This window comes from Camelina sativa, chromosome 16 (genome assembly GCF_030686135.1).
Source record: "Camelina sativa cultivar CO46 ecotype springtype chromosome 16, ASM3068613v1".
Lineage (NCBI taxonomy): Eukaryota > Viridiplantae > Streptophyta > Magnoliopsida > Brassicales > Brassicaceae > Camelina > Camelina sativa.
This window is the reverse complement of record NC_141895.1, coordinates 5,003,685-5,029,816: the sequence shown is the minus strand read 5'-3', so window position 1 is coordinate 5,029,816 and position 26,132 is coordinate 5,003,685. Positions and strand designations below refer to the sequence as shown.

General features: G+C 34.4%; 4 protein-coding genes and 1 pseudogene across 4 annotated transcripts; 4 read left to right on the top strand and 1 right to left on the bottom strand.

Moving 5' to 3' along the window:
* Nucleotides 1-1,860: 1,860 nt before the first annotated feature.
* On the top strand, nucleotides 1,861-3,698 carry LOC104749892 (putative protein phosphatase 2C 25). Its single transcript, XM_010471602.3, has 2 exons — nucleotides 1,861-2,530; nucleotides 2,810-3,698. Exons 1-2 carry the CDS (start codon nucleotides 1,997-1,999, stop codon nucleotides 3,494-3,496), a joined length of 1,221 nt encoding a protein of 406 aa, XP_010469904.2. The 5' UTR covers nucleotides 1,861-1,996; the 3' UTR covers nucleotides 3,497-3,698.
* Nucleotides 3,699-13,678: 9,980 nt separating this feature from the next.
* On the top strand, nucleotides 13,679-15,341 carry LOC109129689 (mitogen-activated protein kinase kinase kinase 18). The gene is given in 2 exon segments (XM_019238284.2): nucleotides 13,679-15,252; nucleotides 15,255-15,341. Coding segments are annotated over 2 exon segments (1,440 nt in total). The 5' UTR covers nucleotides 13,679-13,899.
* Nucleotides 15,342-17,178: 1,837 nt separating this feature from the next.
* On the bottom strand, nucleotides 17,179-18,497 carry LOC104753393 (uncharacterized; annotated as a pseudogene).
* A 1,069-nt stretch (nucleotides 18,498-19,566) lies between these two features.
* LOC104749891 (protein transport protein SEC13 homolog B) lies at nucleotides 19,567-21,829 on the top strand. Its single transcript, XM_010471600.3, has 2 exons — nucleotides 19,567-19,751; nucleotides 20,687-21,829. The coding sequence occupies exon 2, from the start codon at nucleotides 20,707-20,709 to the stop codon at nucleotides 21,613-21,615; it is 909 nt and encodes a 302-aa protein (XP_010469902.1). The 5' UTR covers nucleotides 19,567-19,751; nucleotides 20,687-20,706; the 3' UTR covers nucleotides 21,616-21,829.
* A 124-nt stretch (nucleotides 21,830-21,953) lies between these two features.
* LOC104749890 (ran-binding protein 1 homolog b) lies at nucleotides 21,954-24,144 on the top strand. The gene is made up of 4 exons (XM_010471599.2): nucleotides 21,954-22,447; nucleotides 22,601-22,752; nucleotides 22,846-22,971; nucleotides 23,595-24,144. The coding sequence occupies exons 1-4, from the start codon at nucleotides 22,287-22,289 to the stop codon at nucleotides 23,816-23,818; spliced, it is 663 nt and encodes a 220-aa protein (XP_010469901.1). The 5' UTR covers nucleotides 21,954-22,286; the 3' UTR covers nucleotides 23,819-24,144.
* Nucleotides 24,145-26,132: the final 1,988 nt, after the last annotated feature.

The window sequence follows — 26,132 nt, the reverse complement described above, 5'->3', positions numbered from 1 at the left end:
GAGTAGTCTTGTATATGACTCAGTCTTTAGTTGAACATAAGCTGCATTGATCATACATTAATTAACAATCATACTATGATTGTAATGATTCTAACTAATGATTTCCAGTTCTTTAGCAATTTGCTTATACTATAAGATTTGCTGTTTTTAAAGTATTTTTTGCTTTAATCCACCCATGGGAAATGCCATCACATGTCGAAATCAATAGTTTTATTTCGGTCTCGCTGGTTATAAACCGAATTTATAAAGAAGTGTCTTCTTTTACGAAAATAAATAAATCACATTTTAATATGTTCTTTAAATTCTGATTAACTAATGAAGAAGTTTTGGTCTTATCATACTACAACTATTGATTTTATTTTAAGTGATGTTTAAGACATTTTTACACATATTATAAGAAATTAACTAAATTTTGTGTATTACCTTTTTTACTAATACACTATATGAGTTTTTTTTTCGTTGGTTAATACATTAGTGTAGTATAAACTAAAACTGGAATTTTGTTATAGATTAAAGAAACCGAGAAAAAAAACCTTTATTAATTAATAAGGCGTAACCGAAAAATATTTATTGCAAAATGTTCTAGAATTGAAGAAAAAACCATAAGAAAATTATGAATTGTGATAAACATGTATCGGAGAAAAGTAATATTAATACATAAGGTAAAGGAATATTATAGAACTTAGAAATTTCTCCAATAGGATGAACAGAGATCTAAGAATTACTTATAAGAATATGTTTTGATCGTGTATATATCTTAATTCTTGATCGTACTATATGTTTTATTTTGAACTATCATTATATAATATAAACTATGAAATTTAAACTCATATAACACATGACATAAAAATAGTATATAATACTATTATTTCCAACAAACACCGTTTCAAAGACAACCAAAGCTATCCGTTATTATTGATGTCACACAAGTCACAACTAATCAAAAAGTTAAACACTCTCTCTTAAAAATAGGAGACTTGTATTATTATAACGAGAAGACCTCGTGTGAAACGAGAGCAACTAAAAACACTTTAATAATTTTTTTGCATTCACTAATAATAATACTAATATAATGTAATTAAACCCGATAGTGATGTATTCACACAACGGTCATCAAATGGAAACAGCCACACAAACGAAGGCTCCTCCTCATCCTCTCATCAGTGTTCCTCTAACGGTCACTTGCTAAGAAGCTGCGACTACGACCAGCAAAATATCCCAACCAATGAAACGACGACTTGTGTTAATCTCTTCACAACGGTCGTTTTTTTTTTGTTTAATTCTTTAAAGATTCTTCTGTGTTCATTTTATTAATTTTTAAAAAGGAGAACAAAAAAAAAAAAAACAAAAAAACAAAAAAAGTGAGTCATCAATGAAACACTTCTTTAACACAGATACGTTACCAAAGTAAAATCAACCACATGCCCCAACTCTTTTTTTAATTATTCGTTTCTTTTTAGACGTGTTTTTGACTTAATTGGAAATGTTTGTTTTACCCTTATAGAGTACAAGAATAAATTGCTTACTTCATCGTTTTAGCTATTTTTGGACTGTGAATGACTGTTTTATCCTAGAACATTCTCTTTTTTTCGTTTTGCTGTTTTTCCTTGAATAATTCTACTTTTCTTTTTAATAAAAAAGGACAATAATTGTAGTCCACTAGAGAAAAATATTTCCTTATTTCCAAAAAAAAAAACTTATCTTTCTAGTCAACAAAGAGTAGTATTGAAAAACTATTCCTATTTTTGTTTCTCCACAAAAAAAATACTATTGTTTTCCTTTCAAGAAAGTAAAAGGACAAAACCGTAAGAATAAAAAAGGAAAACGGAAACCGCAAGGACAAAAACGTCATTTACACAGTCAAAGACTTTGAATAAACACGGACTCCTTTAATTTTCTTTATATTTAAAAACCTTTCTTCTTCTTTCTTCTTCCTTCAACACAAAAAAAACCAAATCTCAATTTCTTCTAAATCGTAAAATCGAAATCGGAAACGATGTCTTGCTCCGTCGCTGTATGTAACTCACCGGTGTTCTCACCGTCATCTTCTCTATTCTGTAACAAACCTTCTTCGATCCTCTCTTCACCGCAAGAATCATCTCTCTCTCTAACTCTCTCTCATCTCAAACCTCAAACCTCTTCTCCTTCGTCTCCTTCATCAACCGCTGCCGTTTCTTCTCCCAAATCTCCGTTTCGTCTACGGTTTCAGAAACCTCCGACCACCGGATTCGGTCCTGTTCCTCCGTTAGCTTTCGGATCTGACTCTGTTTCCGCTGCTAGCCAGTCTTCGTCGTCTCCTCCTGGAGGGGCTTTGAAGAGGAAAAGACCGACGAGGCTTGATATACCTATTGGTACTGCTGGATTTGTAGCTCCGTCGGCGAAGGGTGTGGTTGCGACGACGCCGAGGGAGGAGCGTAGTGAGGTTGAGAGGGATGGTGATGGTTACTCTGTTTATTGTAAGAGAGGACGAAGAGAAGCTATGGAGGATCGTTTCTCTGCTATCACTAATCTTCATGGAGATCGCAAACAGGTAAATTTCCCAATTTCGATTAGGGTTTCAGTTAATTAGGGGTTTGAATCAATGTAATCGCGATTTCAATTTGGAGATTTTTGATTCGATTAGGGTTTGATTCGATTATGTTTTGAATCGAACTGTTTGAAACGATGTAATCGCGATTTCAATTCGGAGATTTTTGATTTGATTAGGGATTGAGTCGATTAGTTTTGGGAAATTCTGAATCGGATTGTTTGAAACGACGTAAACGCGATTCTAAACGCTGTTTTTGTATTTTTTTTTGGCTTTTTTCAGGCGATATTTGGAGTTTATGATGGTCATGGAGGAGTTAAGGCGGCTGAGTTTGCAGCTAAGAACTTAGATAAGAACGTTGTAGAAGAGGTAGATGTTAAAAGAGACGACTCTGAGATATCTGATGCTGTGAAACGTGGTTACCTTATGACTGACGCTGCGTTTCTTAAGGAGAAAGATGTTAAGGGTGGTTCTTGCTGTGTCACGGCTCTAGTTAAGGAAGGGAACCTTGTGGTGGCTAATGCTGGTGACTGTCGTGCTGTTATGAGTGTAGGAGGTGTGGCTAAGGCGCTTTCTTCTGATCACCGTCCGTCTAGAGACGATGAAAAGAAGAGAATCGAAACCACGGGTGGTTATGTTGATACGTTTCACGGTGTTTGGAGAATCCAGGGATCTTTAGCTGTGTCGAGAGGAATCGGTGATGCTCAGCTTAAGAAGTGGGTTATTGCCGAACCAGAGACGAAGGTTTCGAGGATTGAGCAGGACCATGAGTTTTTGATCTTGGCGTCTGATGGATTATGGGATAAAGTTAGTAACCAAGAAGCGGTTGATATTGCTCGTCCTTTGTGTTTAGGAAACGAGAAGCCATTGTTGTTGGAGGCTTGTAAAAAGCTTGTTGATCTCTCGGCTTCACGAGGCTCTTCGGATGATATTAGTGTGATGTTGATCCCTTTGCACCAGTTCATGTAGAAGAAGAGAAGAGAAGCAGCATCTTAGAAGATTTTAGGTATTGGAGGCATTCTATGATTTAGTACTTTTACCTTGATTCATTCATTTCTTTATTCTTTCTAACTTAGTGAAAAAAAACAAGATAAAACTCAATGGTGTAGCCTATGATTCTTGTATGATTTGAGCTTTGGTCGAAATTAATCTAATTATCAGTTCATTATTATATCTGTTTTTATATATTTTCGTGATCATCTATGGTACAATACAAACACAAAGTTGTCGTGCTAGTTGCTACAATGAGATTGAGTAGTTGTAGCACATCTACAAACACTGTCTTGCTAGTTGCTACAAACACAAAGCTCATACAAGAGCTTGGAAGAGATTGACTCAATCTCATTACAGATACATATTTTCTGTTGCTTAAATCCATATGAAAGTAGCATACAAGATACAATTCTATTGCAATTAAGTTTTTGTTTTCACGTGTGTAAAAATTTGACATGAAGTTCAGAGGATTAGTAGGAGTGAATTCTCTCTAGAAGTTAAGTATATGTGTGTTCTGGTTTGTGGATGAGTTTGTTGTTACAAACTCGTATCCAAAAATCAGAGCCATATATCGTGGTCTAGAGATGTGAGGTTTGATGCAATGTGATTAAACTTAAATTTACCTCAAGACTTCAAAATTTGACATTTGATTTACCACACACTGTTGAACAAAATAACCTTATATATTCATTGATAAGAAAATCTATAATTTAAATTTATTCCAACAATCCAACCCACAACTCCAGCATATATGAGTCCATTGAGATGCAATGTAAAATGGACATTACATGTGATCCTGGTCAAAGAGTTGCTCTGTCAGTATTGTCTCGAAGTGGAGCTAAGGTACAAGAGAATTCGATAGAGAAAATATGATCCCCATAAAGAAAGCTTTCTTTATTTAACCCTTAAATTTGGGGTAGTTTAGCCATGCAAGATGTCTTACGGTAAAAAAAAAAAAATTATCGCAAACTTCACCCCGAAACAATATATCGGGCTGAACAGAAAACCAAATGGCCGAATATATATTATTTGTTCACATATGTAATTTATGTCACATATTCCACATAAGTTAATTACAAATTGAGACTAACTAATGCGACCTAGGTTGCATTTGCATAGGATTGGAATTGAGAATGCGAAACAAAACGTTTGGAACTACGTATATTAAGATTTACGATACAAATCATTTAGGAACATCTTGTCTATAGTACACATATCTGAACTATGTTGTTGACTGTGACAATGTTGACATGAATGAAACCCCATAATTTTCGATGTGTTACATATTGATAAGAGTGAAGTGATATACAAACTGTGGAAGGCCACAAGTATTATCATGTATAGATAAATAAACTCAATTATCATATATTCATATATATATATATATATATATATATATTAAAAAAAAACAAATCTGTGCGGTGATAATGATTACCGACATGGATAAAGTAGATAAAAGGATAAGGAGAAATTTCAGAAAAACAAAGGATTGTGTTTGTGAACAGAGAGGAAGAAGACACAACGCCACAACGGTCAAGGAAAGAAAGAAGAAGGGTTAGGATTAAAAAAAAAAAAAAAAAAAAACACGTGAATATACAAAGCACATGGTTTTGTGTTGTAGGCGGGAGAACACGTTGTTTTTTTTTTTGTCTTCCAATGGACCCCAAAAAACGGCACGTTGTTCGGCTTTTTATCTTTTGGTTGTTTTTATATTTTTCCTTGTAAAAATTCTATTTAAACTTTCACCAACAAAAAAAATCTCCGGCAATTTAGCATTTTAGTCCCACAAACATCATGTGTTCTACTTCTACCAATTCAATGTAACTAAACTTATGTTTGTTCATTCACTTAATTTTGAGTTTCCCATCTATCAGTTTCATTTATTTCACTGGTTTTTTCTTTCTTACAAATACAAATTTATGAAGATGAAAGCCTAACAAATAAACACCATGACCTACAAACATCGACCTTGAGTTAATGGACTAATTAATTGTTTTTAAAAAAAAAATGATGATATTAGAAGTCAATGTGTATTTTATTTTTGTTTGGCAAGTCAGTGTCCTATTTTTAGTCATTATATATTGTTTCCAATAGGAATATAACACGCTTAAAAAGAAGTTGCTGAATTAGACTTCTTAACAAATCCATAATTTTAATCAAAAAAAAGCAAAAGAAAAAAATACAAGTTATATAAATCACAGTCGCATGTCGCATGCAATTTAATATTCACGATGTAAAAGACAGAGTTCGTCCCCTACAACTGGCCATTGGTTGGCATTTACTATTCCTTTAAAAGTTTAGAAGCGGTGTTTTTGCGTATGGTCACTCGTTTTTTAAAGTAACATGTTACACAATGAATTGGATGTGAATCGCAGTTAAGTGCAAACAAATAATTCATTGCCCTACTGATATGCATTTGTAAGAAACGTTTTATCAAAAGATATGCTCACTTGTGAAAATAGTAAAATGTATTGACGATTTGGACATTTAGTGACAAAAAAATACTACAACCGATATAAATCTAATTCCTTAAACCGGGTTAGTGCTCGAATCAAAAACCAAGCTTTAAGTCGTATCCCCTATTTCAAAGTATATGTCTCTCTCAAAATCTTTGATATACTGTCTCTTTTAACTATCCTACAGCCATAAATAGGATAGTTGTTCAAAAAAATAAAATAAAACTATCCTACAATAAGTCGAGTAACAAACAACCTCACCAATATATATACGAGGGTAATTTTGGTGATGTTTTGGAATAAAAGCATGATTCAGTTGACTGATGGAATTTAGAAAAGTGTTATAGCATTTAAGATAATGGGATTCTTATGGATTTTGCCTCAAAATTTATACTCAAATTTTATAAATATGTCATTTAAAATAATGGGATTCATGTACCATTTTGTATTTATAAAATTTGAGTGAAAAATGGCATAATCCAGAAGAATCCCATTATCTTAAATGCCATAACGCTTTATTACAACCATAGTTATACTGTATTTAAATCACATTTTAAACTTTTAGGGGGGTGTATTCAACTTTACATTTTAAGTGATTTGTGTCAAATTTACAAATTCTATGTTATTCAATCATGGATTTTAAAAAGTCTATCAAAATCTACTGTTATTGAACTGATGATTTAAAAATCTACTTTAAAATCCATTAAAATCCCTTGTTATTGAACTGATGATTTAAAAATCTACTTTAAAATCCATTGTTATTCAAAACAGTTTTGTGGATTAGGATTTTAATAATTTTTAGGATTCTGGAAGATTCTAGAGGATTTGTTTAGTTAAAAATACAGAAATCCAAATCTCATGGTTTTAGGTGGGATTTGAAAGAATTTTACAGAAAATCATATGAACTTCTCTAAAACCTATCAAAATTCTAAATTTCCTAAATCTCATCGAATTCTCCAAAATCATGATTTGAATACACCCCCCAAAAAGTGTCTTTGAGTAGCAATTTAAACCTTGAGATATTTTCACTAAAACTATAAACCTTTAAAATAATTTCACTAACACTATAAACCTTTAAAATGATTTCACTAACATTTTAAACCTTAAAGCTAACTTTCCTGCTTGTTTCACCACGAAAGATGACGGAACAGTCATATCCGTCAACGTGAAATAGTTAAACTATGCTAGTTTGATTTAAATACTTATTTAATTAACTAATTTCATTTCATTTTTATGACGATAGATAAAAAAAATGAAAAATACATCAAAGCAAAAAAAAAATGAAGAATCAGAGGTAAGATTAAAACATTTGACAAATGTAAAATTGAAGACGACAATATATTTAGAAGATTCATTGGTTTCCAATGAGAAGTCAATCAATATGAATCAAAATCCAATGGAGATGCATTCATTAAAGAGATTAATAATGTGAAGAGTAACGTCATAAAATTTTTGTCTACAATGAAGATGAACACAAATTTATTTTTTATTTTTTTATTTATTTATAAAAACTAAAACTAATTAAAAATTAAATTAAACTAACATAGTTTAACTAAATATTTCACGTTCACGAATAATATTATTTTAGATTTTTTTATGACGGTACAAAAATAAAAATTAGTTTTAAAGTTTAGTGTCTTCTGCGCAGACATGTTAAACAACAAAATAACAACTATTGCTCTCAACAACATGCTGAGAGAGCTAATGATGAAGTCTTGTTGCCACACCCCCACTGTTTTTCCGATGTGTATACACATAGGGAACTTGAAGATTTGGTCCTCCTTGAATTTTAAATAGCTCACTTTTATTATTACATGTATTTTTATTCTAAAAATTTTGTTTTTAGATCCAAAAAATAGTAAATCTAAAACATTTAAGGTAAAATGACAAAAATTATAAAGGCTATTTTAAAAGTTCATATATAGTAATTAACTCTTAAGATCATCTACAAAAACTTCAAAAATTTGCTTACCAAAGTGTACATGTTTTCACCATCCGTGCCTATGTGATAATATTTGAAACACTGGCATATGACCTCTTTTTGGCAAAGATTTAGTAGTTAATAAAAATTTTAATATCGTAACTTTGAGATCATGTATCATATGAACATGTTATTCTATATTTTATAATCAAATAAGATTATGATTCTCTCTCAAGACTAAAACTACTCCAAAACAAAATATTAATGTTATGAAGATAACTAGTACAAGATTTTCATCAACTATCATCGTTAACCAACTATTTTTTAACTTGAGAATATATATATTAGACTAAGTTAAATTCAAATTCAGAATGGAAATTTTTATTTTAATTTTCAACATACTATGCACATAAAAATACTATTAATAAAATCATCTCCGGCCTTGAAATTGTAGGCATCTCTTTAATAGTTTGAACCTTGATGTAAGAGTGTCTCTTTCCTAACATTTCATATATTTACATTAGTGAAGAACATTATGTACTTGAGTCAAGTGGAAACCTCACAATCACGATGGTTAAATTATAATTTATTATCCTTGATAATTACGTATTAGTTTCGTTTATAAACTTTATTTACGTATTAGTTTCGTATTACTATTTATTTAAGTAATTGTTACATTTATAAACTTTATTAATATTAAAAATAAAGAAAAATCCTAAATACTTTATATTAACATAAAATAAATAGAAAATCTAATGTTTTTTTTCCACGACAAACCAAAAAAACGTGAAAATTAACATCATTTTATAAACCAAATCGGAATTGCACAATTGAACATCTGTCTGAATTCATCATCTATAAAAGATATAATACGTAAAACACCTAATATTTTGCACTTGAGCATTTAAACTGCAGTTAGAACCTCAATTATGCTCGCATAATTAACATTTTGACAGTATACAACCTCAATTACGAGTATATTACTTCGACCGTCAATATATTACTCGATTTAGATTGCTGCCATTTTTTACTAACATTCGGATACTTATCTTATTGATATGAAGATCAGTGTACATGATCTTGAATCAATCCTATAAAAAAAAAGTTGAAGATGATGATGTTGTTAAAGGTTTCTCCAGAGTTGCAATAACATAAGCATGTTGTATTGTCGGCCACCTTAATTTCGAGTTCTTTCTGCTTCGTCGTTGTCTTCTTCTCCAACGACACTTATCAACATAAACAGCAACTTATGTCTCTATTGTGTTTTGCTCTTTAGTACCCAATATTTAATATCTGATCCAATAATCAAAGAATAAATCATCATAGAACCACGCGTTAATGTCAAACAGTTCCTTGCTTACCTTTGCTATTTTATTTTGTAATAGTTTTATAGATTTTTCTCTCTTTCCGAGTAAGTATGTATACATTACATATGTAGAGTCAACTGCGATTAGAACAGAACATTAAAGTTTAGTACCAACGAGTGACATGTTGCACTTGCATTGTCTTTTTTTTTTTTGAACTTGCATTGTCTAATATGCTTTTCCAAGTGGATTGTTTGACACTTTGATCTGTGTAACTTGGTAATATGGTATGGGTCCATTAAAATCTTAAAATAATATCTTATTTTTTGGACTCTAATCTAAAGGATATCTATAGAAGTGGTGGACCGTTAATATAGTACTTCACGTTCACGGAAGGGCAGAGATCTTCCCAGAAGCAAACAAATACAATAATTTTCTTGTAACATTAATATATATACATACAGATAAGCTGCGGCGGATTTTTTTCATAAAAAGCGACGTTTTCTTTATAAGTTAATACCATAGGTATTTTAGATGGCAAGTGTATAGAAAGCAGTAAAATTATTTTAAAAACTCTAATATTTTAATGGGACTTGTATATTGTCAACTCATAAAATATTTAATTTAAAAATATTATTGATGAACTTTGTTTTGTTGGTCAACATTTGATAGGGGAATAAAGCAATTCAAAGAACTACATTTTTATTTTGATTCCCTCAAGGATCACGTTGAGTAAAATTATTTGTTTTTTACCCAACAAAAGACAAGAGAGACAAATAGTAGTATTATTTAAACTAGAGGTGGAGGTGGTGAGTGCACGTCAATAGTGCGATCTTCTTAGCAAACCAAAAACATTAGTGAAGTTGGACAACTGGAGTCTTTGGTTCTGTGTTGGAGAGCGTGGACCAACAACTTTTTGACACATAAGTTTTAAAGTAGACGCATAACCTTGCCCTATTGGAAAAGCAGCTATGGAGGTTGTTAAGATTTACAGATTCCCTTCTTAGCCGAGTTTTCAAAGGATGATACTTTAGATATTGTAGTCCTCTAGAGATACAAGTATCAAATCGGCCTTCATATGGATGGAGAAGTATGCTAGTGGCAAAACATGTTCTCTCGTATGGTATCCGAAAGACTATAAGCTTGGGGTTTAACACGTGTATCTGGACTGAACCTTGGATCCCAGATACGCCAGCACGGCCGCCTCAAGGATTAACTAATGATAGAAATCCCTTGATTTGTGTTAACACCTTAATCGACTTCACTAAAAAAAAATGGAAAATAGAACGTTTTCGGGAACTACTTCCCCCGAAAGAAATTACCCTTATTTTGGGGATCAAACCAAGCTTAAATGCTGCTAGAGATGGGTACTCCTGGAAGCTGACTAAATCTGGGAACTACACTGTTAAAACTGGCTATGAAGCCGCGAGAGCTATTTCTCGTCCTGTTTGTGACCTCCCTTCTCAGGGACCTAGGGTTACGACACTCAAGGCGCAAACATGGAAGTTAAAAACATCACGAAAGCTGAAGCATTTCGTGTGGCAATGTGTGACTGGGTGTGTGGCAACATGTCAACGCCTGCATTATCGCCATATTGGTAGAAATAAGGATTGTCCTAGATGTGGAGCGGAGGAGGAAACTATTAATCATATGTTATTTGAATGCCCACCAGCTCGACAAGTGTGGGCTTTATCGACAATCACTTCCCATCCTATGTTGTTCCCTTCATCTTCCCTATATAGCAACCTCGACTATCTATATGGGCGTGACAAAGACTTTGGCGCACTCGACCAGCACCTGAGAACGTTCCCTTGGATGATGTGGTACATCTGGAAGGCAAGAAATAAGAAAGTTTTTGAAAATATCTCTGAATCTCCACAAGATACTTTAGAGAAAGCCATCCAAGAAGAAGAAGTTTGGAGAAGAGCAAATAATAGAGACACACCACAAGAGGTGGTAGGCGCGAGCATGCCTTCGAGTCCAATCCCACAAGATTCCATTGTCTGCTTTATTGATGGATCCTGGCATACGAAGGTTGACAGGAGTGTACACGGCTGGATTGCGTCCATTGGTGATAGAATCTTACATGTGGGGTTAAAAGGATCGCGACGAAGCCTATCACCTTTACATGCAGAGTTGGACACACTTGTTTGGGCTATGAAGTGTTTGTTGGCACTGGACTTGGATAACGCTCTTTTTGCTACGGATTGCTCGGATCTTCTATCGATGACGTCTAATGTCGAAGATTGGCCAACCTTTTCCTCAGAACTGAAGGATTTTATTCATTTCAGAGATAGATTTGCTAGCTTCAGTATTAGATTTATTCCTCGAGAGGAAAATATCCCTGCTGATAAGCTTGCGAAATGTGCAAGAGCACGTGATTTCTGTTTTTCCCATGTAAGTTCGTCGGCACCTAACTGGCTCTCTTTCGAAGAGAGTCATTCTCCGAACACTTAAAATATGGAGTTTGTTCGTCAAAAAAAAAAAAGTTTCAAAGTAGACCCACCAAAGATCTAGTTCTTTTTTTTAGGTGCCAAAGTGATGAACCTCTCTCTCAACCCCTTTTTGGACAACTAACTCTGTCGCTACACGTTACTTACTCGCTTCCAATGTTTGCTCGGTTCACAATTTTGGTAGTCCCGTGCTTCGTGTACATACACCGATGCACCCTCGTCGACATCGATTGTTGACACTGTTCAAGCACTAAAAGTTAGTTGGACGATGATCCTATGCATATCATTTAAAGCATCTAAGCGGCGGATATAACCGATTTTAGACAATACATACGAATACGGTTTTCAAACAAAATTTTATAATATAGCATAATTATGACATAGCAAAACATCATCGTATGATGATATTTGTAAATTGTTTTTTTGGGGTAAATTGTATGCATTAGTTGTTAGTGAATCAATATCTTGTTGTACGTAGGTTTCAAATCTAAGTTTCGATGATTGATCTTCCGTATCAGTTCATTAAAAAAAAAAAAAAATAACAATTAAGTACAACAACATGTAACGATCAACACCTTCTAGCTAAATCTAATATGAGACGAGATGTAGCAAGAACCGGTTCTGAAAATTTGAACCATGGAAACAAATTAAAATAAAATGAACCTATTAATTAATATAAATTGTTAAATCCTTTAGTTAAATTAAAACTAGGAAAGAATGTCCCATCTCCTTATACTTTCTACACAAATTGGTGCCTCTACTACTCATAGACATTCCATAAACCTTTCGACTTCAAAATTATACTAATAGAATTAATTAAAGACCCCAATTCCAAATTTATCTATCTTATATATTCATAAACCACGTTGGGAACTTCGGATATAACATGTATACATGTATCTGGTGGAGGTAGTATGAATGACACCATTACCACAACTTAGGCTTGTTTGCTTTGGTAACAATTTCATAAATTTGAAAAAAAAAAAAAAAAAAACGTTTACAATTTATAAGGAAAAAAATCGACAAGATTTGGCAAACTAGATGATAATATCACTGATAATTGATTCGACTGAATTATTGTGAAGAAAAAATAATATCTTCATATGATTGGCTATTACGTAACTTGTTATCATGATTACAAGAAAAAATAATACTTCATTGGTAGATTACAATCCGAATATTCCAATGTCTGATCTCGTATAACACGAGTCAGCAAGAGAAAAAAAACTATAACGCACAAGGCACAACAACAACAACAAGTACAAACAAAAGTCAAACCAAACAAACAACGGTCCGAAAAAAAGATCAATCGACACGTTTTGTTAGTGTACCGTTCCCACGACTCGTCGGGCAGATCATCATCTCTCATCACTTGTCGGCCCTAACTTAATGGCCTCAAACAGTAAAAATTTAAACACAAACCGTTTTCTTTGTTGAAGTTAAACGAACCAATTTATTAAACCGTTGACTTATCCTTTTTCCATCGGGTAACGAATCAACGAGACCTAATCAAACGACAACTTGAACTCCCTTTGGACTAAAATTGGACTAGTTAATACTTAATTTACCATTCACCATTGCGTACCATTATGCAACAATACATACTAAAAATCTCCATATTAGTACGCATTTCAGCATATAACTTCATACCATTATAAATTTACTGTTGGTCTACATTTTTCATTCCACTCCTCAAAAACTCCATACTATTATAAACTTCATACTAGTTTGCTTCATACTACAGTCTAATATATTACATATTAAAATATTGGTATGCATAGTCCGATTTACACCATACTGTACAGGCTTTGTTGATAAGGATAAATTTTTTATATAAGTACTCAAAGTTTCTTTCTTTACAACATCTCCAAGTGTCGTTTACTGACATCATCAAAGTATCTAAAATCCGTTCTTCCTAAATTCTAATTAACCAACCCATTTGTCTTTTTTTTTTTTTTTTTGAACAAACCAACCCATTTGTCTAATTAAAAAAAGAGAGCTAATTTAATCAATACTAGTGTTATGAATTACCCCAAGTGGGAAAGTCTTTATTTATGGCTTCACGATTTCAAAATCCAGAAAGACAAGTAGAAAAGAAAGGTCCACGTCGGAAAATAAATAAAATTCCCCAACTTTATTTCTCCTTCACATTTGACAGTTCGTCACACGTATAAATATCGTCGTGTGTCTTTACAAATCTACACACGAAAAGTTAGTTAAGCAGCCAAAAAAAAAAAAAAAAAACATGAAGAAACAGAACATTATCACTTCTTCTTCTTCAACTCAATCTTCCTGGATTCGTGGTTCTTGTGTCGGACGAGGATGCTTTGGTACAGTAAGCAAAGCTTTGAGTAAAATCGACGGTTTAGTATTCGCCGTGAAGTCAGTAGATCTCGCCACGTGTCTTCCTGCTCAAGCCGAGTCGTTAGAGAACGAAATCTTTATCCTCCGGTGCCTCAAGTCTCACCCAAACGTAGTGAGGTTCATCGGTCATGACGTGTCTAAAGAAGGAACGACGACGTTTAGGAATCTTCATTTAGAGTATTCGTCGGAAGGCGACGTGGCTGAGGGTGGAATAGTCAGCGAAACGCTCCTCCGACGTTACGTTCGGTGTCTCGTCTCTGCTTTGAGCCACGTTCATTCTAACGGAATCGTTCATTGCGACGTTAAATCTAAGAACGTTCTTGTGTTTAACGGCGGAAGCTCTGTTAAGCTAGCGGATTTTGGATCGGCGGTTGAGTTGGAGAAATCTACGGTTCAGGTTACGCCACGTGGAAGTCCGCTTTGGATGGCTCCGGAGGTGATCAGACGTGAGTACCAAGGACCGGAGAGTGACGTGTGGTCTCTAGGTTGTACGGTCATCGAGATGCTCACCGGGAAACCAGCTTGGGAAGACCAAGGTTTCAACTCGCTGAGTCGGATCGGGTACTCCAACGAGTTGCCTTTTATTCCGGCGGGGTTATCGGAGCTCGGGAGAGACTTCTTGGATAAATGCTTGAAACGTGATCGGAGTCAGCGGTGGAGCTGTGATCAGCTTTTGGAGCATCCGTTTCTGTTTCAAGATCGTCACGACTCGTTATTGACTGAGTCTTCTCCCCGTTGTGTACTTGACTGGGTCAAGTCTGAGTTCGACGAAGAAGAAGAAGAGAGCAACGAGTCGAGTCTTGAATCCACGGTTTCGGCAATGGCAAGGATACGTAAATTAGCGTCAACCGGAGAGGCAACTTGGGAATCTAACGGTTGGGTTGAGGTTAGAGTCAGAGACAACGCTTCCGAAGAGTCAGTGGCACAAGAGGACTATTTTATTTCAACAAGGGCAGAATCGGAATTTAACACGTCATCGAGCGATGATGACGTAAGACAGCCGGAGAATGAAGAGTCGGAGTCGGAGTTGGCGTCGGCAATGACGTGTGAAGTAGTATTGTTGTTGATATTGGTGGTAGAGAATATTCAGATATATGCCACGTTTTACACCAGTAGTATTATAACATATTGGTGTTGTTGTTATTATCATTATCATTATCAAAATAATAATAATAAGAAGAAGAATAAATTTGCGAAATCTACATCTTTCATTCTCAGCCTTAACTTTTTGTTTGGTATATTGCATGTGATTCGGATCGGTCTATCTATTATCATAAAACTCATTTACGTGGTGTGATGATATATGTATGTAGTGTCCTTTAACTCTCAACTGTTTACTTGCCTCCTTTTTTGTTGATAACTCTCATTTAACACACCCAATTTATAGTTTGGTAAGCTTCTTGGACCATATATATTATAGACTAAAATATTTGGAAGTTCGCTAGAGTTAGAGAGGAACTAAGACCATGTATTTAAGTATAATTAGGCTAATAAAGTATATGGTTAGGGTCAATATGAAATTGTCAGCCGCATCTTAATTTTTTTATGTCGGCGTTGGATAAAATTGTTAGGTCAAATAGTCGATGTGAACTACATGGTTCAATGGTAGATAATTTATATATATATGGTAATAAGGAAGAGAAAATGGAAGATGACGATGAAATGGTGGGCAACGTTGAGTTGGCTTACGACAACTCCACAAGAGTTTTTCAATTTGGAAAAAGGTGTTAACATAAATAATACGCTAAATTTTTTAAAAGAATAGTCCACTCTCTTCATGGCTTATCTCTTCAGTTAACCTTTAAAATTCTCTGTTTCTTTTTATTTTTGCAACACTTTAATTCCATGGATAATGTGCTCAAATTTAATACTATGCTATTTTACTTGGTTATTACGTACGTATGATTTATATATAACAATCATCTTTATTGTTACCTAATTACGTACTTTATGCTTTTAAGAAAGTTCAATAGTACTTCTACAGAATTAATTTAATACTTGGCCAACCTTATGTCCTCAAATTTAGTACTATGATTTTTTCATTTGGTTATTCCGTATGTTTTTTTGAGTACTGTTAATATTGTTTGGCTGAACAAACGAATTCGGTTTGAGTCTAAATCTTGGAGGAGCCTCTAATTAAGCCTAATGAATCTAGGTTCCAACTGATAGATTAGAATATCAAGTTAGACCTCAAGAGTATAATAAATGATCACTGTTATGTTTCCAACATTATTCAATTACGTATAGTGGAATTACATGGTTTTATGTACTAATTTTATTCATATAGGATCACAAAGTGCCGTAAAAATCATCAAGAGTTATGAAAAAGACTTTTCGTAGTTGCCTGTAACTCTAGGAAGTAAGCGATATGAAATATTTGGTAAAAAGGGTTGGTTTATTCATTCTCATAACACATACGTATTTGTACATTTCATATGTCTTTTTCCTAATAGAATCATATCTTATATATCCTAATACCCTCCAACACCCTTTTAAGTCGGCCGTCCAAAATTTCGAACACCTAAATTGGACAATAAATTTTAGAACACTAGTCTTGACAAAGCTGTGGTGAAGAAGATATCAATAACTTGATATTTGGTAGAAATCTGAGGTAGTGATAAGACCGTCTTGAAAAACATTCCAAACTTGATGGTAATCAGATTCAATATATGTTTGGCATGTTCATGAATGAATGACGAAATTAGCTACTTGAAATATTCTTCTATATCCTAATATGATCATAAATGGTTTTTATATCCTAATATAAAAACTTTTGGGCTACCACAAAGTATTATTCTATTTAATGTGTGATAAATTATTTTTTTTTTTCTGGAATTTTTTCTAATTCAAACAGTTAAAATTTTATTACATTTATCCAAAAATTACAGATAACTTGGATCAATTCAGTGGATGTATCAAATTTTGTTTTCAGTAAATAAATAAAAAACAATACTAGTTACAAGATACTCAGTCTATAATAGTTACAAGATACTAGTCACTTGTACGTAGTATCATTGACCAAATGGCTATAATAAACAAAACACGATAATTGTAGCATTTGAATAATTTTAGAACAAAACTTATTTCAGAAAAATAAACTCATAAAAACTGACAAATAGAAAAACCCCAACAAAGAATCCAAAAATTTAAATACATAAACTCATGAAGACGATAATGCTAGAGTATCCATGACGTTTTGGACAAGCGAAACATCACAACTTATTTGAAGAGGAAGACGATTTTCCCTATCAAGTGTAGATTTTTTCATATGTAGGATTTTATATTTGTTTGATCCTCCAATTTTCATGATCTCTTTCATGCATAATTGGAGAGTCAAAAAAATATAATTTTACCTTTTTTTGTTGGATATTCTTCAAATGATTCCTCCACAGCTTGAATAAGATCTTCTACGGTTTTGGGGCATGTCTTGTGTTGCAGTGACTGAATGGCACTAAAAAATCCAAGATCTAAAATATTTAGATCCGGTGAATTGGAAGGTTGACACATCAGACGTATATCAAAACCATTTTTAGAAGCAGCTTCTTGAAATTCTTTATTGTCACACTCAACATGTGTTCTTGCATTGTCTTGTTGGATGAAAATAGTCTTCCCTCGATCTTCAATTGGCCATCTTTCATAAATTATCGGAATGACTTTTTCAATCAAACATGCTTTGATATCTTCTCTTTTCACAGAATTTGAAGCTTTTACCTCTAGAGTTCCAGCATCTCTATTCTTGCTTCGCCTCTTAGCAGGTTCCATAGTAACAAAAGGAAACACTCCTATTTTTCCAGAAAATGTCTCGTTTCCTTCTTCGTCAAATCTCGGTCGAGCCATCGCTGCTAGAAACATAACTTTTCCAATATAATTCTTACTTTGACATGTGCGATGTGGCACTTCTTCCTCGGGAAGTAAATAATACTTCTCTGTTTTCTTCGTCATATAAAACCATTTTTCATCAATATGTACAATATTGTACATATCAACAAATTTTGGTCCATGAATCAAAGTATCTTTCTCCAACATAGAGACACAAAACTTCAGCCTAGCTTTCATATTCTCATCCTTTAAACTTGGTTTAATGGCATTTGTATGACGTCGAATCGTACCTTCTTTGACATGCCTATGCAATGTTGACTGAGCAATACCCAAACCCATTGAAAGCGATCGAAGTGTTGTTCTCTTGTGAAATGGAATCTCCTGCACTTGATCCAAATCAAGCGTGATTCTCTTCCGGCCACAACGTCCTGATTTTTTGTGGGAGACATTAACTTCTTCACCATTAGACGTATCTTTTGCTTGTTTCCAAATTCTTTGCATTGTTCGAATAGAAACCAAAAATAATTCAGAAACTTCTCGAGTAGTAAACTTTTTTAATTTCCCATCTTGACTTCTCTCTAACAGAGCATTATATATCGCCCGCCGTTCTGTGTTTGAAAGATTTCTATTGGTTCCATGCATTAGCTCCACTCCATCCATCTCTGCAGTTTAATTTAAAAAATTAAGAAATTAAACATTAAAAATACTACAGCATTTTCAAGTACCAACTTTTGTTTACACGTACCATAGAAATATTTTAAATACATGGAGTAGTAAAATTTCTCTTTACGTAGACATGGAGTAGTAAACGACAAAATTTCACAAATACAATGACAAAACAAAACAAAATTAATTTAAATCCTGAAAATTAATACATGGATCTATTTCAGGAAGAGATTCGTTGGAGGCTATTGGATTATTGACGATTGCAATATCGTCACCTTCAGTATTGGAGAATTCCTCATTGATTGGGGTTTGATTAAGATCAAACAAAAACTCATTTTCCTTGGCTATACAAGGAAGATTCAGATCTAAAGTAGAATTCATGATGAATGAAATTGTGATTCATGTCCTTTCGTTTTACAGATATATATACAAGCATCATTAGTGATCACTAGTTTCAGATTTGGCTCTAATACTAATTTTAATTTTTGTTTTGGCTCCATGTTCAAATTTTTAGAAGAATTTTAACAACAAAATCTTCTTTGTTACGTGTATTAATTCATTTGCATATCAAAAACACATAATTTTGACTACAACTGCATGCAAACTTGTGCACTTATGAAATTATTAAGAATAAAGAAGATTGGGATCAGCAACAATATTTGACTAAATAATGATTAAACACTATTTATATTTATTACAGTGAATATGAAGAAACAAAACGGGAGGTTACAATAGTCTTTACACAAACCTCCTTAATTTGTGTGAAATTTATAAAACCACAGGTATTCACGATCGGAGGGAGTAGTAAAAGATAAAAGTGAAATTTACTTATTTTTTTAATTTATGTTAAATTGGTAGAATGACATTTTTGTGAAACTGAAGAAATATATGGTTAAAAAAATAAGATACATGAAAAATAGTCAAAGAGGTAAAAGTAAAAACACATATTGGTCTAGGAAATTAAGTAGGCCGATAAAGCCCCATGACAGTAGTCATAGCCCATATTATTGAGCTAAATTGACAAACCGCTTTAAAATACTATTGATCTTCACCTATTTGACCCATCCGGTTTAGAATCTCGACTCCGGTTTAGATAATTTTGAGCCAGATCTAAATTTTTTCTTAACAAAAACTCTAGAAACCAAAAAAAAAAAAAACTTCCGATTGCTTTTGTCTTTCTCCGTGTCGATCCTCTTCTTCCTCGGACTCACATTGCATCGTCTCTAACTCGATCCGCCGTGATTTCAGGTTCGCTATCTCTTCCCTGAGATTTATTTCTACGCATTTTGATCTTATTTCTCTCTGTTATTTTGAGCTGTATCGACAAATCTAAGCTAGGGTTCTTTCAGAGTGATCGATCGGGAGATTCCTCCGTTTGATCTGTTTTGTATTTGTGATTCCGACTTCGTGATCCGTTATAATTGAATCGCGTTTCAGCAATTGGCTCTCGGTTTTTGAAACCGCTTATGTATCGCTTCGGATTCGAAATCGCAGCTTTGTTTTTTTTTTTTTTTTTTTTTTTTGTGTTTGAATCGGGTTTGATTAGATAATTTGTTCTCTTAGGATCATCGTCGCCTCGAGTTCCGATCTTAGAATCTCTACTACTCGTAGATTCTCATGTGTGATTTTGCCACTGCACATGTTTGATTATATGTGGTGATTTGTTGGTGTAGGTTTAAATTGATCTTTAAGAATCGAATGCGAAAGTTCAATTCATATATAGATCTATTTGTATATAATTCGATTTCATGTGTTTACTGAGAAATTCTCTGATGTCATTATACTTCACTGAGATTGAAAGCCTTATGGATCGAAAAATTCTGTTTTTTGTGTTCCCTAGCTTATATGTCTTATCATCTGTGTATAGTTTCCTGGTGGAACAAGTTTGATAAACACTTAGTTTATAGATTTCTCCTGTGGCAGATGCGTTTTTCTTTTCAAGTGAATTATAGTATTGTCTTACTTATGTATCCTATAGATATGTGTTATCTATGAGCATTGGAGATGTTGTGGCATATGAGCTTTTTGCATTGTTTTTAACTGTTTGAAGTGAGACATTTGGGAAGCTTTAGAGTTAATGATGTCTGCTTTTCTTCCATGAGCTGTGTTTTTCCAGGCTATGTGTGTTGTTCCACACAGATGTTCTTATTCAACTGTTTTGATATTTTACTTCTATTTTGCAGGGAAAATCATTTCGGAAAACATGCCAGGTCAGAAGATTGAAACGGGTCATGAGGACATTGTCCACGATGTGCAAATGGATTACTATGGAAAGCGAATTGCAACTGCCTCATCTGACTGCACCATCAAGATAACCGGTGTTAACAACAACGGTGGATCGCAGCCTCTAGCTACATTAACCGGCCACCGTGGTCCTGTTTGGGAGGTCGCGTGGGCACACCCAAAGTTTGGATCAATCCTAGCTTCATGCTCCTATGATGGTCAAGTTATTCTCTGGAAAGAAGGCAACCAAAACCAATGGACCCAAGCTCATGTTTTCACAGACCACAAATCTTCAGTCAACTCCATTGCGTGGGCTCCTCATGATCTTGGACTATCCTTGGCTTGCGGGTCATCCGATGGAAACATTTCCGTTTTCACAGGCCGTCCTGATGGTGGCTGGGACACAACAAGGATCGACCAAGCGCATCCGGTTGGAGTTACTTCGGTCACCTGGGCACCAGCCACTGCGCCTGGTGCTCTTGTGAGCTCTGGTCTGCTTGATCCGGTTTACAAGCTAGCTTCTGGTGGGTGTGACAACACCGTGAAAGTGTGGAAGCTCTCTAACGGTTCGTGGAAAATGGATTGCTTTCCAGCTCTTCAAAAGCACACTGACTGGGTCCGTGATGTGGCTTGGGCACCGAACTTGGGTCTCCCTAAGTCAACCATAGCTAGTGGCTCCCAAGATGGTAAAGTGATCATATGGACAGTGGGAAAAGAAGATGAGCAATGGGAAGGTAAGGTTCTCAAGGACTTTATGACTCCGGTGTGGCGGGTCTCGTGGTCTTTAACCGGTAACTTGCTGGCTGTCTCCGATGGAAACAACAATGTGACGGTGTGGAAAGAGTCAGTTGATGGAGAGTGGGAACAAGTTACTCTTGTGGAGCCGTAGATTTTGGATGCTTTGCTATCTCTGCCCTTCCTTCAAGGAACTGAATTAAACACTTTTTTCTTTTATCTTTTCTTAGTCCCCGGTTTGGTGATCTTTTGAGGGTATGTTGATGTGCTTTTCTTAAAATTGATTCGAAACATTTGAACCTTCTTTTTCTCTTTTCTTTTCATAGAGACCCTTTTTAAAATTCGAAAAGCAGGGATTTTTCATATGATATATAGTTCTCACAGTCTCTTTATTTAAATTTTCTTACTTTTTTTTTTTTTTTTTATGTATGGTGAAGATTCTAATTTGAAAGAACTTCGATATAACGTGGTGACTGGTGGCTCATCGATTTTACTGCATAAAATTAGATACCTGTTGTCTGTATAACTGTATTTGATACATGATGTTCTTAATTCTTATGAATCATGTTGAAACATGAGATTATTCAGATCCTAAACATTCTCTCTATCAGAATATAACTAGGCCCAGAAGGGCCCATTATAAGCGTCTTAGGAAACGTGACCCATTTGGTTCTATCAAAAACTATAAGCACCGACTCGTATCAAAATTTTATTTTCCTTTCTACAAATCTCCTAAAAAAATCCTCTCCTTTCCTGAACACTACAAATCCAACAACTGAACCAAACCACAACTACAGCGAAGCTTGCTTTTGATTTTGCGATACGATGGCGAGCATTAGCAACGAGCCAGAGCGTGAGCACAGAGACGAAGAAGAGTCAGGAGCCAACGAAGATGAAGACACCGGTGCTCAGGTTGCTCCGATCGTCAGGCTCGAAGAAGTCGCCGTCACCACCGGTGAAGAAGACGAAGACACCCTTCTCGATCTGTATGTATCTCCCTATTGGTCTCTGTCTACATCTAAATTGTACTGGATCTGATCGTTTCCGTAGTAGTTAGTTAGTTCCTCAAGTTCTAGGGTTTAAGATTTGATCGTTGATTTGATTGGGGGGGGGGGGGGGGTTTGTGTACGAATCTGTAGGAAATCGAAAATGTATCGGTTCGATAAAGATGGGAGTCAGTGGAAGGAGAGAGGAGCTGGTACTGTTAAGTTCTTAAAACACAGAGAGTCTGGAAAGATTCGTCTCGTTATGAGGCAATCTAAAACTCTGAAGATCTGTGCTAATCATCTAGGTAAGATTTTGTCTACGCTTGTTGTTAATTTGATTCTGGATCTGTAATATACTCATTTTGATCGTATTTTTTTTTTTTGGGAATTGTATGCAGTTACATCGGGCATGAGTGTTCAGGAACACGCTGGGAATGATAAGTCTTGTGTATGGCACGCTCGTGATTTCTCTGATGGGGAATTGAAGGATGAGCTTTTCTGCATCCGGTTTGCGTCAGTTGAGAGTGAGTGTGAATTTTCCTATTTTGTACTTTTTTTGGCTCAGTTGATTGGATCTGGTTATGTGATTGTTGCTTATTGATTGGTCTCTTTTTTTGTGTGCCATACCTTGGCTTGTAGTAGCTTAAACCTTATGATTACCTGCTTGCTTCATTTTGTTTCTGCATATGCTTTTACGTTGTTTTGCTTAATCCTTGTCACGAGTTTAGAGTGCAATTATTGTAGATTTTAGCTTAGGTCACTGGATGATCTTTTAAAGTTAGTGATATTGCCATATGGCAGCATGTTTTGGAAGTTCTCGATATAATACATTTCGCCAATTTAGAGATGTTATGCATTTGATTTGAATTTCCCATGTATATTTAATAGCTTGAAATGTTCCTTGTGGATCAGAAAATGTTTAAAAAGGTATTCATTCTGGCATTTTTTTTTATTTGTATGATCTGTATAGACAAGAGCAGTCCAGTGCTTCATGTGGCTTGGAATTGAGCTGTGTGTAGTATCGGAAAAAGTGGTTGTCTGAGTCTCGTTTCATGTGATGTTTTGTTTGTGTTTTTGCAACGCTGTTGATGCTGTCATAGTTATAGTAGAGTTTGAGTAAATAATCAAGTCTTGTTTACCTGATCAGACTGCAAAGCATTTATGCAAAAGTTCAAGGAAGTAGCTGAATCTGAAGAAGAGAAAGAAGAGAGCAAAGACGCTTCTGACGCTGCTGGTCTTCTTGAGAAATTAACAGTGGAAGAGAAAGAAACTAAAGAGAAAGCAGTGGAGAAAACAGATGAGAAGGAGGAAAACAAAAAGAGTGAAGCTGTTGAAGAAAAGAAAACGGAGGAATCTGTTCCGTCGACTTAAAGATACATGCATCGAGGGAAGACTTGGCTTTTATTTTTAAACTGATATATGTTCTGAGTCGTGTTGAGAGTTCTATATATGTTAGTGTCACAAAAAAAAAGTGTCACAGGTGACATTTGCATATTGCGAGATTGATTTTGGGGGTTGTTTGGGTTTTCATTGTCTGGAAAAGAAAGAAAAGTAAAAAAGAGTATATTTTAAAGCTCTCATGTTTTTTTCGGGAAACAGTGTGGAATCAGAGGTGGTTCCATTTTGATTTTTTTACAAAATTTGTATGCAGTGGATGATTTTGTGTGCTTTCTTATCAAACAAGTCGTTTCACATCATATTCTAACCTTCAATAAAATGAAGCTGTTCCTCAGAACTGTATCCGAAAATTTAGCTAACTTGGACTAAACAGTCTACTTCCCATTAGTTCCCAAGTTATATGGTTAGTTCAATCAAATGTTAAAACTTGAAATTATGTTCCAGTTCCACTGTGTATTTAGAGATTTGGATAAGACTACTCTTTGTGGTCTTTGATTCATTTACTCGTTGTGTTACAAATGGACAAATTACGATTCAGGTTGGGTCATGTGTCACAATAGTTGACCGGACCTACCCTGGTTTACTTGGAAGACTGTGTATGTGGGACTTTTCAGTAAACTGGATCCACCGAATTAAGAACCTATTAATTCATGAATCATGATACTGATTTTTTTTCACCTTGTAGCCTTTTTGATTGTCTCGTGCATATTGTTTTGTTTCTTTTCTTCTTAAAACAAATTCTACAAGTTCGCTTTTACTATATTTTATATTTTAGTCCTCATAATTCTTAAACGTTGAGATCAGACGGAGACTTATCTCTTTCCGAAGAAACATCAAAACAAAACAAACTTCTTACTTCTTAGAAAATAAAGCCAAGGCGTTGAGAACTGAGAAGAAACGAGGCAGCTACTAAAACAAAGGCTTGGCTGAACAGGTCGTTACTCGTTAGTAACCTGAATACTCATCCAAACAATAAAAAAACGTAGGTGTAAGTAACATCTTTGATATGCATGATTTTACGGTAAGACTATAGTATGTTATGATTTATGAACCACTGTATACTAATAACGTACGATGTGAGACTTATCTGCTCTCCCAAATCGTAACCAAGTGTTCTTTCCATGACGAGACCACGACCATAGTGACAATGTCAAGAGTACGAGACCTATATATATAGTACTATATATAGATACTACTATATATGTCTATCCTGTGACAATTTGACATATATGTCCGTTGCGTTTTCGAACAATTCACTCATGTTATTGCTTTCTCTTTTCATGTTTGATCGAAGACTAACGTTAATTATTTTGGTGGCAGAGTTAGGATGGAAATTCTCGCCTCTCTTCAGTTAGAAACTAACCAAAAAAATAAAAAGTTGGAGATGTTTACACAAAAAATATATATATATATATATATATATATATAAACTGTCAATATAGGGATGCATGGCTCGAAAGAGGATAACTAGCTCACATAGTAATTCATATATTCATATATTAGGTGGTGTTTTTCATTGATAATACATATCGTCAGATAGGTCTGTTATCGCGAAGTCAAAGTGAAATCCTTATCTTAGTTTAGAAAGAATCTTACTTTGGTTATAACAAGTAATTAGAACATAAACGAAGGCTTAATAAAACAGTAAGTCAGTAATCTTTGGGGATTCTTTATAGACGACATTTTGTATTCCAAATGTGCAATAATTATGTCAACTATATTTACTATTGACTATTGAGTATAAGCGATAGTTGGATACAGAGCTCTAAAAGAAACTAATTGATTCATACCTTATTTGCCTAAAATCTTTTGTTTTATTGAACTCAAATCTAGTTGTTAAAGTGTTCAACGATCCTTTCCTATGAAGTAAACTAGATCCATGTGCAATTAAGGTATTAAAAAATCGAGAAATTTCCTCGAACCATCATACACACAACTTTCAACATGATCAAATCAAAGGGACGCGTTGCTACTTTTTCTTTTCTCTTTACTTTACTTTACAAAATTTAATCATTTCATATTTTCCTTTTTGCTCACGCAATCTAACTTTTTCTCTTATTTCTAATTTCTTGGCCATATGTTTATTTTCTTTCTCTAATAGATAAGCCTTTTGTTTTTGTTTTTGGGTTGTATTATTCCGATCCACTTTTACATGCAATGTACTTTGAGATATATTTTTAAAAGATGGTACGGATGGACCCTACGAGATGACAAGACACTTAAGAAGATTTGGTTGTTGAGGCCTTTAGAGAGGGACGAGTGTCTGATATTATAATACTTGCATCGT